At 43.3% G+C, this 12290-nt stretch overlaps 1 protein-coding gene across 1 annotated transcript; it reads left to right on the plus strand.

The window, feature by feature from the left end:
* The first annotated feature begins 285 nt into the window (after positions 1-285).
* On the plus strand, positions 286-4002 carry LOC109478020 (calphotin-like). The gene is made up of 2 exons (XM_019779470.1): positions 286-367; positions 1286-4002. The coding sequence occupies exons 1-2, from the start codon at positions 286-288 to the stop codon at positions 3049-3051; spliced, it is 1848 nt and encodes a 615-aa protein (XP_019635029.1). The 3' UTR covers positions 3052-4002.
* Positions 4003-12290: the final 8288 nt, after the last annotated feature.

Genomic DNA, 12290 nt, shown 5'->3' on the forward strand with positions numbered 1-12290 from the left:
AGCGATTGCCCTAGATAAGGACTGAGACAGTACAGGAGAGTAGAGTGAGCATAGAAAATATTTATGACCAGATAACCACAGGGTGAGAGAGAAAAGAATACTGATCTCAACTGTCTGCTGGTCTTGCGAAAAACTCCGCTAAACATATTATTTTAGACTATAAAACTCAAACTACTAAGTATGTGCAGCAGTAAATTCAGCCACGGCCCACGAGCATATGATGTACATGTTTTTGCTTGGTTGGTTCCTATGTGCACATTTCGTACCTTCCCACCAGCAGGCAACATGTTGGCGAACACACTGCGACAGTCTCTGTGCAGATGTCGACCTGCCGTCTACTCCCAGGTCCTCAGACCTCTCAGCTCAGGTAAAGGAACACTGGTAGATCAACATAAACCTGAAGATTTTACATCAGTATTTACTACTATTTAGTGTAGAATGTATTTGCAGCCAGATTTAGATCATGTTCTATAACAAATGCATCAAGGGAGAAGGTACTAAATCTTAGCATAGTGTCACACCACACATGTATGAAGTGTTTTTGGGTAGGTTGCACCATACAGTGAAACTCACATATATCTACAGTGAAACTCACATATATTTATGGCATACATTAAACTGTAAATGTGTAACATTAATAGACATTTGATTGGAATGATACATGCCATATGATAACCTTTCCATTCTTCATCCCCACACAGGAATCTAGATTCTAATCATGCTTTCTTGCCTTGCTGTGAAGAAGTAGCCATGAAGTGAATACAAGATGCTTGCTAGTCTTGCTTATCATAAGCTTGAGCCTGTGTTGCCATTCTTGTTACCATGCTTTTTTCCCTTTGCTTGGTCGTTTTGCAAAGCAGACCCAGAAACACGCTGATCAGACGCAAAGCAGTTCCAGGAATACACTGATCAAACGTCTCTTTGTGTAGTCAAAATAATCAGAAGCTACCATTGCCAGCCTTGCGAGATGTTCTGTCATTTGTCTGATACAAAGGACAGTTGCATGACAAACAAGCTTTGCATATCTGTGTCTGGTCCCAACACTATTACTATAGGTCAACTGTGGTTGTTCTAGTAAGAGAAGTAAAAACATAATTGCAAGATTGCCACAAGTATTCTATGAATGCCCAGTCTGAACCTGGAATAACAAACAAGTGGCCCTTTTTTGAAGTATAGTAAGATTAAGCTTGGACTCCAGCACAAGCATAAACATATGCCAAGTCCTTTAAGTCAACATCTAGTCACATCCACGGTATGGTTGACTGACATGCAATCTGTTGATCAGCCGCAAATGGGGGAGGGAGAGGCACAGTGGATCTTGGAAAGGATGGAAACATATCCCAGCCGTTGTCACATGCACCCAAGGATTCCATGAGTCCACCCGGATGGAAAACTGCTGCAGTCCAGTCACTCTTCACCGATGGAGTCATGAGTGACAAAGCTGCTATGGAGGCTACTTTGAAGGAGGGCAAACCAGCAGAAGTGGTCACTGGGGGTGCAGCAGAGGCAACAGTTCCAGTCACAGATGTGATGAGTTCAGAGGCAGTTGCTGAGAAAGGTGTTCCTCCAGAAGTTGTGGCTGGAGCTACGGGAGCAGCTACACCAGAGGCCATGGTTGAAGCCATTGCTGTGGAGGGGGTAACTGCTACAGGGGCAGTTTCAGAAGTTGTAGCAGAAGAAGTGGTGGCTTCAGTTGAAGCAGTCTCTACAGAAGGTGTGGCTGAACCAGCAGCAGTTGAGGAGGTGGTGGTTTCTGAGGCTGCAGCAGAGCCAGAAGCTACAGAGGAGGCAGTTATTGCAGAAACAACAGGTGTTTCTGAAGAAGCTGCAACAGAAGAGGTAGTGGTGGCTGTGGAGGAGACAGTTCTTGAAGAAGTGGTGGCAAAAGATGAGGCAGTCAGTTCTGAAGCTGTGTCAGAAGAAGTGGTTGTGGAAGGGATGGCTGTTGCAGAGGAGGTGATAGCTTCAGAAGAGAAAGTTGCTGCAGAAGCTGTGCCCCAGGAAAGCACTGAAGAGGTAGCTGCAGAGGAAGCCATTGTTTCTGAGTCTGCCACAGAGGTGACAAAGGCTGCAACTGAAGGTGTCATTGCAGAAGAAACAGTTGCTGCTGAAGAAGCAGCAACAGAAGAGGTAGTGGCAGGTGTGGAGGAGAAAGTCATTGAAGAAGTGGTGGCCAAAGAGGGGGCAGTCCCTACAGAAGCTGTGGCAGAAGGAGTGGTGGAAGAGATAGTTGCTACAGAACAGGTGACAGCGGTTGAGGAGGTAGCTGCTGCAGATGCTGTGCCCCAAGAAAGCGCTGTAGATGTGGCAGCTGCTGAGGAAGCCGTGGCTTCAGAAGAGACAGTTGCTGAAGACGTGAAGCTGGAAGAAGACACTGCTGCTGCAGAGGCTGTTGTGGAAGAGGTGGTGACTTCAGAAGTAGCTAAAGAAGAAGTGCTTGGTAGAGAGGAAACAGTTGGGGCAGAGGCAGTTGCTGAGGTAGTAACCAAGGAAGTTCCATCTGACACTCTTGCTGACGAGGTACCAGTTGTTGAAGTGGCACCTGAAGATGTAGCTCAGGCCAATGCTACAGCAGAAGAGATGGCTGAGGTCATAACAGAAGAAGCTGATACTCCCATGGAAGCCAAGAAAACATCTGATGAGGAGATTCCAGTGGTAGAAGTGGCACCTGAAGCTACAGCGGAGGCTTTAGATACTGCAGCTGAAGAGGTGGTAGCTGAGACTCCAGTGGAAGCTGAGAAAGCTTCTGAGGATATACCTGCAGTGGAAGTAACACCAGAAGTAGCAGCTGAGGCTTTAGATACCACAGCTGAAGAAGCGACTGTTGAAGAAGCTGAAGACACAGGGGAAGAGACTCCAGCTGTCCAAGTAGCCCAGATGGTGGGGACACCTCCCGTGCCGCCAGCTGCAGACGACATCACAGCTCCACCTGCAGCAGGTGCTGAAGATGACGCTGCAGGTGAGGGGCAGGGTATCTCACGTACAAAGTACAATCAACACATTTTGACAAGGACAGCTCTGTCATGGACACTCTGTCATTGCCCCCTGTAACATCCCCGATAGCAGCCCCTTGTCCTCGTGTGCCCTACCCTGCCCTTCTTCCCATTTTGACAGTCACAGAGCATCCAAAGACAGGTGATGGCACCTAATTTGTCTTACCATGCATGCCAAGTATAAGATCTACCTTGTTACATTGTAGGTCCTTATACATGTAGAAGTCTTTCCCAACCCCTCTCATTCTGTGCAGTCCTTAAACGGATACCTGAACAAGCGTCTCATACCCTTGACTACACTATGGACAGCGCAACTGTCTCACAGCTGCAAAACGCACAATTTACTTAGTACCAGTGTGGAACATATGTTTTCAGTTACAATTCTTACATGTGTAAGAAACAAGGAGACCTTTGGATGTGTATGGACATAATCTTTACTGTGTTGTAGGTACAAGGAAGACACATATGTCAAAACTTTGACATTGATGACATATAATTCGAACTTATGATATGTACATGTATCTTACATTAAGCTACAAGACAATGTAGGTTCAGACTTTGAGCATAATGAATGTTAGAGCAATTATTGCAACCACTATAAAGTGAAGTAGTTTGTAGACCCTAACAAGAGGACATTATAACTCACTCTCTGACAAAGTAGCATGACAAATGTAATAATACTATCATGGATAGACATTGAGTGCTTACCTCTTGTATCTTACTGTCTGGTTAAACAAAGGGAATGCTGTAATACAATAACACTATATGGAAGCCAGCTCAAACTATTACCAAAGCATGTTTGTGGAATAAAAGAAGAGTCTCTGTGTAACTGCATCTCATTTTCCTTTCCTTGTGTCTTCTCACTATCTTCATCTCAAATTGTCTTTCCATTGTCTTATACCATCTCATCAAGTTGCCTTACTTCCCCCACAGCCTTTATTGAGTCCCACCTCTCCAACTATGTGCAGTTTCATAACATTACAGTTACTGTTGTCTTCATCAGTCATCAGCCCCATGTGTTTTCACAAACAGGCAAAGCACAACAAGCAGACATGTCACATTAAACAGTGTAAACCCACATGGTTTCATGTAATTGCCAGAACACTGATTAGGAAAAAGTGCCAATAACAAACAAATGATGTGTAATCTGCTACTGTCAGTTTTGCTGTGCCACAAAATATGAAAAAGAGTACTTCTAGTATCAGCTGTCAAGCTTGCTTCTTTGCTTTGCTTGCACAAATACAAACTTGACTAACTGTTGTAGATTGCATTGCTTGTGTGGTACATAACATTAGCAGCTTGCATTAAGTTGCTTGCTATCGCTCTGCACTTTTGCTAAGCCAAGTACAACAAGCTTCATTGTATGTGGCGTGCATAACATACATGTACTTTATTAGTGCTATTGATAGTGATCTGCACTACGCAGCCTCCTCGGTTTGCAATGATGCTCTAGCTCTGCTAGTCTGCAGCTTCTTGTGTACATTTCTTTGCTTAGATAGTAAATTATAGACTGCTGGTGTCTCAATGACTTTTCTTGTGGTTAGTGAAAGTGTTTGCTATAGTCAATCACTCAAAACAATGTTGCACGAATTTACCTTACACTATATGTGTTCCTTTCAGTACCTTGTTTTTCAGATACTGCACCACTTTATCATCTCTTAATGGTAATAACCGTCAAACACACCTGTACATTAATCAATATTAGTAAGGCACAAGTTCCTGACATTCACCCAAGTAGTACACACAGCTTACAACACATCATGAATGTACTAGTAGCTATAGCTGTTTGATTTAGACATTAAATTGATTGTATAACCTAATTGATTTCAAACAAACATCAGTGAATGGCTGATGTTGTACAGTTACTGAGGTGATGTTGTAAGTTACTGAGGTGATGTTGTAAGTTACTGAGGTGCTGTTCTGTGTGCCCCCCTCCCCCAGGTGCTGCTCTCCAGGCTGCAGAGGCTACTGACCCCATCCAGAAGCTGTTCCTGGATAACATCAGGACTTACTCCAAGAAGAGCCAGTAAGCAAAAGGGGTCTATACTGTAAATGCAGAAACTTTCCGGTGGTTTCATTTTTGTAGTAACTTTCTACTGAAATCTCTTGGAATATGTATTTTATAGCTCTACTGTACTACAGAATTGTTTGAACAGCAAACAGCAAACTTCTCAAAAACCAGCCACAAAATTAAACCACCACAAAGACAACAGTATTCTACAGTATTCAAAACTTGTAATGTTTTGCCAAGGTAGCATAGTATCTCCCATAGTCTTACATGTACAGTTGTCAGCATAGGAATTACAATTTACAGTCTGTTTCATATGGTTTGGACAAGAGCTGTAGTAGTAAAAATTGGTTTAATTAATTAAAACACCAGATTTGTAGTATTGAATGGCTTTTGAGAATACAATACTACAAATCTAACTCCACTACATGTATTTAATGACGATAGGATACCTGATAACAAAAAGTTTCTTTGGACGTCACATTTCTGCACTTCCCCTCTAGGGCAGCAGGGGGCGCCCCTGTGGATGCTGGGAAGGAGTTTGATGCCAAGATGAAGGCAGAGATCGACAAACTGACCAAGCAGTACAGTACCACCACAAAGGGAGACCTCACCAAGTTCCCAACGTTCACGTTTGAGGGTAAGCAGAGAGTAGAGTTCTCATGTTTCTTTTAATATATGGTGGATCACTAGGCAGCAAATTTAGCTTATGTTTTGCTCCACACAGTATCAAAGAAGTACAATGAATACAGTACAATATGTTAAATCTATAGTAACATAATCTTATTGTGAACGTAAGAGCAAAATAACACAAGAAAGGAATTGAACAAGGGATGGATGGAACAAACGGAAGGAATGGATGGATGGTTTGGAAGGAATGCATTAATGCTTGAAGAAATTATGTATTAAGTGGTGGTATTGACTTAGATACTACACACAGTTACATCACACAAAAGCACTAAAATAAGGAATGAATGTAGGCTATTCTGTAACTGTACAGGATTGCTGTTCGGAAAATGATGCAATGTCATCATGTTATATTTTTCTTTGTTTCAGATCCAAAACTACAGGTGTAAGAGCCATCTTACAGATGAAGAGCAGATTACCATAATAGAAGTTTGAAATATGGAGTATACAGAGAATAAGCAACAAAGAATAACAGTAGTGTTGGAGTGTCACTTCAACGTTTGTCATTTTACCTCCAACTTGTGATTGAAAATACACTGAAAGGGAATAAAGTGGTACTGACTGGTTGTGTCTTTTGTATGACTATGTCTGTTTTCAGACTTAATACTTGAGTTATTTCAGAGTTAGAACTCTGATATGATAGTATTGATAAAGCAAATTCATTCTACACACAAGACAAAGGTGATGTCATGTGCGACACCTTTCTGATTTCACCAGAATTGCAAGATGAGTACAACCACTACAGTACAAGCTATTCCCCAGATATACAGAACTTAGCACCATACAGCCTGCATCCTATTTTAGTTTCCTAGTTTAGGGCCCTACCCACTATTTTATACAGAGCTAGAACAGGGATGGAAAGAAGTCCAGATACCGTAATGATGGCTGATGCCTACCTTTTCCAGTAGCATGTGAAAGTCAGGTGAGTGACAACTTCCTTGTGTTGGGAGTCCTTATACTATTACTCACGAAAAGCCTTCTGTGTCCTTTGTCAACCAATGGACCCCTTGCAGTACTTAACAGGAGCAAATACGTTTGCTGTTTGAAGTACTTCAGAAACTTTTCTTACTCAAATTTGAGTGGCAAAAGAACTGGGTCGGATAAACTTTGCTGGCGCCATTACTATAACCAAGGACGTTCTATCACAACACACATGCTGACAGGGCTGAGTCAGTCAGACCATATATAGCGTGCTCTTCCACCCATTAAACTAAACTAAGAAGGACGCTAGAAATCTGGGGTGACAAAACTGCTAGTAGGCTGAAGAATACCACAAATGTTCGCACCCCTAAATCCTAAACAATCAATTTTAATTTTAACTTAAAAGTTAGACTATTATAAACTCAGGAATATACTACACGCGTGTGTAACAATCCATTTCGAAATGGCCTTGTACGTCTTTCACCAACGAAATGTACACCGAGCTTCTGCCCCGACTACATAGACGTTTCTGGATGTAATATATACTGTGTATGTAGCCTCCTTCGCAGACTTCTGAGGGGGCGGCGTCAATTTTTTTCGGGAGTGACGTGAGTTATGCCGCGGAGCGACGATTTTGCCGCCGGGGGAGAGACGGTACTCTCCAGGTAGAGGTTGTGGGGGAATGATCGTTACATTTTTATATATGGCCGTTTCCTTTTGTCCTGACCCCCACCCGTCGGTGGCCGCGGACCGTTTCTTTCTAATGGATACTGCCTTGCCAATTTGATACTGTCTTTTTGCCACCGAGAGGGATCTGCTTGGAGATTAAGAGACGGTTCTTATGCGGCGAAAACGCCTCTCCCCGGCAAATCCCTAGGCGGCAAAACCGTCCCCGCGGTATAACTCGCGTCGCCCCCCCCGAAAAAAAATTAACACCGCCACTTCAGAAGTCTGCGAAGGAGGCAACTACATGATGTACCATGTTCTAAGGTTGAACCGAAGCCAACATCAGCCTTGATGAACGTTTCTTCTGTCCCGACTACATAGGCGTTTCTAGATGTAATATACAAATGTATACCGAGTTCTAAGGTTGAACCGAAGCCAACATCAGCTTGTACATCAGCCTTGGTGGACGTTTGTTCTGCCCGGATCCTGTACTCGGATATCGCACCACATGTCCGACCTTACAAGCAGGGCCGTGTGTCCGGGCATCCAAACATGTGTCGCCACACACGGCCCGAGATAAGTTCAAGTGGTCTGAAATAACCACTGGACAAACTATGTCTATAGAAACAAAGGCCCCGCTAATTAAGATGTATTTAGTTGTGTTAGATAAAGAATCAGATGCCTGATAACGCTCTTAAGTCTTATTTACCAACACAGATCTAGAGCAGATGAAAATTTTATCAATCGTTGCAAACCTTTTGAATTGTTGGAACGCTTAATTCATAGTCAGCGATGTTTATATATTTTATATATATAGCAAAATTGGACTGTGTAAGGATGATATTTCATGTTGTCACGTCGCTCTGTTGTCATAACACGTTCGCAAAAAAATGTTCGAACAGTACATGTATACAAAAAGAGAGCCTAGAGAAAAACGCTTAAAAACACGTCAAAAATAAGCCGCAGCCCTAACCGCTGCTGACGTGGCTCCTGTACTATGGCACCACTTCAGATAGTCAAACGTCCTTGGATAATACAACTGAACTTTAATACGGCGAGGTCACATTTGCCGCAAGTCGTCCTGCGATTTTGACCCCGACGTAGAACCAACCGACCACCGACAAGAATCTTAGACATAATCTCCAAGCAGATCTTTTGGTGGGGGTAAGACAGTATCGGCCAGTCTCAGTAACCATTCCCCCATCCACTTGGGTGGGGAATTCGAAATGGTTACATGCAGGCTGGCCATTTCCCCACCCACTTGGGTGGGGAATTCGAAATGGTTACACTACAGGCTGGCCAATTTGATACTGTCTTACCCCCACCAAAAGATCTGCTTGGAGATTACTTAGACAGCCTTATTCGCAACAATACAGAATATTGTAGGGCACATGCATGACATCTCAACAATGCCCTGAGTTTGAGATCGTACGGCGATCACACAGCGTATGTGACTGCTTTGTGCGGTCTCAGTCACTGACGAAAGCTAGTGGATACTAGCTGAAACGTCTGACCAAAATCCAAAATCATATCCAGTTGCTTGAGTAACTGTTTGTTGGCGTACCGTATTACCTGGATGTCTAACCTTCATCGACGTACTTTGTGCGATACCTATTTTTCACCCAAGTTACACATTTTCCCTTTTACACAGCACAAAGTTTGAATCACAAGGGTCAAGGCTCACCTTTTTAATAAACCTTTCTTAGACTTATCAAATTTCTATATGTATAAATTGCCGTGGCCAAAATTAGCATTGCGGGAATTACAAACATGATGTACGTCAGTGTAGTAGTGAGTCAAACGTTCAAGGTGTGGAGTACTAAGTACTTAGTAAGTAAGGTGGCGTGAGTGTAAGAAACACAAACAAAGGAGCGTCAGCATTCTTTCAACTCTTGGAAACGGTAGGCGCACTACAATAGCCTCCAAGTACGTGCTCGGTTTCTGCTCGTTTTTGTGCACCTGTTTGTCCGTTTAGTACTTCGTTTCTTCTTCCTCTAATCTTCCAGCCATATGGTCCACGGTACAAACCTTGATAAAGGCGGCGTACAAACTATACATCTGCTTGGAGATTCGTAATAGCAATCCAGATGTGAAGTTCGACAGGTTAAGTTCTGTATTCACACTAATCTTGACCTCGATCTCTGACGCACGTTAAACGATGTTTGTTCCTTCGCCAATGCACGTTCGTCAGCATTTAGTTTATAACCAGAAATAAAACTGTAGCTATATATACACAACACACATTGATATATTGCCGCGATATAAAAGTCACAAGTACCTTTTGAAGCACTTGTTTCCTTACCATTCCCGAGATGTTTTGTCTCTCAAATTTCAGAGCAAACAGGATCTAGGAGTGTACAATGTATTTCTTTGATATAATCTTAAACGGGTGAAACGTCGACGCCCAAATGCAGGTCAAAGTCATCAAACTACTTGAGTAGCCGGTTATGTGACGGTGCACGACTTGTTATGTCCCTACACCGGTCACATCTCTTGCCTCGTATGATAGCTTTACGTCATCTAGAGAACTGAGGTCATCCTTGGGACTGTCGCAGGTGTGTTGTAGTAATCTTCCAAGCAGATCTTTCAGTGGACGGTATCACATTGCTAGCCTGGTTACCAAACCTATTATAGCTCCCGAGTCCTACATTCTCTCCGCGGGATCTAGAGGATATATAAACTATAGTAGGTTTGGTAACCAGGCTTTCACATTGCCAAGACAGTATCAAACTGGCAGCTCAGTATCATCAAAACGGTGCCCGCCGCACAGACCAACACATGGTTTGAAAAGTATAGACGGGATGCCATCCTTAAATATACGCGAATATACGACCTTAAACGAAACATTTTGCCGGAGAGCTACGCACAATATAATACATAACGGATGTCGCGAAGGTGGAGAACGTTCTGCCGCTAAACATGGATACCGCGTGCCAGCGTTGCCCTGGTGATGAACACGTTTGAACTTTCCTCTGACCGGCCAGTCGCCATGTCAGGATCACACCACCTTTCGTCACGGGAGGAGGGGGCAGGTATGTAACAAAAAGGGAACACTCCTCAAGTGCAAATTTACGACACGTTTCCGTCTTACTCTGTTCATTCAACCATAGCGAAGGGAAGTTGTGTAAATCTTGTTTGTTTTGTTTGTGAGATCATTTTTCTTATATATTCTTCGCATGTTTGAGCGATCATCATTTGAGCGAGTCACTAAAAGGTCTCAAGTTGGCGATATTTCAGCGGATCTCTCCCAGATTTTCGATACCAGATCTACAGGTGACCAAAGAAGACCGGCGACAAACTATCTTCTGTCTGCTGACGACGGCAGAACAGAGAGGTGAGCTTTTTCGTTTCCTTTTTTTACTTCACGATTTCGTTTTTCATGTGAATATTACTAGTACATTAGACGTACGGTAAGTGTTGTATATAACAGGTGCGATATGTGCATAATCTCCAATCAGATCTTTTAGTGACTGTAAGGCAGAATCAAATTGGCAAGACAGTATCATTATAATGGCTACTCTCCAAGCAGAGGTTTGGGTTTCGGCTTATTTTTGGCGTGTTTTTTTTTATTTTTTATCGGGGTTTCTTTTTTGCACTGGAATTTTCCCCCAACCCTTGCGAGTGCCGGCATTCTAGTGCAAAAAAAGAAACCCCGATAAAAAGTCTCAAAACACGCCAAAAATGAGCCAAACCCAAACCTCTGCTTGGAGAGTTTATTATTTCGCACGGCAATATCTATCCAATACGCCACCCGACAAAAATACAATTCCAAAAAGAAAAGGACGATAAAACTTATAAGACACGTCAAAAATAAGCCAAAGTGAAGTTCAAACCTCTGCTTGGAGCCTGTGCAACCGTGCGGTCGCTGTGGTCATTATGTATAATTAGCAGGCGGAACCGAATCGTGGACTTAACATTGTATCGTTGCCATGTTCAAGAACAAAAGGGCCTCTAGAATTAGCCAGCTTGGCTGACGTTAAAGAGCTACTAGTATGTTACATCATAACTCACCGCAGACGGAGCGCCACTGAATTTGAATTGTTATTCTACCGGAAATGGATTCTTGTTAGGCCTGTAAATCTTCATTTGCTCTAAGAGGAGGATGTCGTTGACTCATATAAGATATTAGTTATGTGGGTGGTGATTGTGTGAGTTGGTTAGGTCGACTACCACTGCGGTACGGCTTCACGATCACGATTGAAGATTAACATCAGTGGCTTTTAAATGGTTTAATCATTACACTGGAATGAACAAAGTTTCAAACGTTTTATTGACCGCTAGGTTAGCAAAGTCACCTTCCAGATATCAAGGTCGCTGGATAGCGGTCGAAACGTCAGTATAGCAAGATCTAGCAACTCTGCTTTGTTCCAGTGTACTGATTAAACCAAGATCTATAAGAATTATATTCCTGGATGAGCAGCATTCATTAAACGTACTATCCAGACGAGCTACTTCATAAGCGTACTATCTTGAAACGAGTTTTGCCTTTTTGCGTGAGGAGATTCCTACTTTTCCTACCCTTCAGGGAAGGGGTCGCTTCTTCTTCTTTTTTTTTCTTTTTCATGTCCAATCGTTTGAATACGATTCGGCAAATTGGTACATCAGTCTTTCCAGTCACCCCTGAAGGATCCTGAAGCCTGGCAAAGCCCTGGTCAGAAACCAAGAGAGCCTTCAGAGGCATTGCAAAGCCCTGGTAGAGACTAGGTTCGGAGCTGAACACGACTGGATACGAGGCAAGTTCAGGCCCCCCACCAAGAATCTTAAGCGACTTTAAGCATATCAAAATAGTCCAGTCGCACTAAAAATGTCAAGGACTAGTGACGACTTTTCCCTCTTCTGAATATCTCGACATCTGCTCTTCCCGCGTCTCCAAGTCTGGCGCGCCGCTCAGAGGGGACCGTTATGTTTGGTCACGTGATCCTGCGTGACCGGGCAGCTGAACGTGAGGTCGTTCACCCCGAGCCCCCATCAGCTGACCCGCCTTATATGGAAGTCGATCGGTCCCGCCTCCCCGT

Source organism: Branchiostoma belcheri, unplaced genomic scaffold (assembly GCF_001625305.1).
Source record: "Branchiostoma belcheri isolate BF01 breed outbred unplaced genomic scaffold, Haploidv18h27 scaffold42, whole genome shotgun sequence".
In the NCBI taxonomy this organism is placed as follows: Eukaryota; Metazoa; Chordata; class Leptocardii; order Amphioxiformes; family Branchiostomatidae; genus Branchiostoma; species Branchiostoma belcheri.

What these genes read in the sequence shown, in the direction of transcription:
- LOC109478020 (XM_019779470.1), top strand. Translation starts at nt 286, where the DNA reads ATGTTGGCGAACACACTGCGACAGTCTCTGTGCAGATGTCGACCTGCC. An exon ending in CCTCAGACCTCTCAGCTCAG is followed by an intron (nt 368 to 1,285) that starts GTAAAGGAACAC and finishes TCTGTTGATCAG; the next exon opens with CCGCAAATGGGGGAGGGAGA.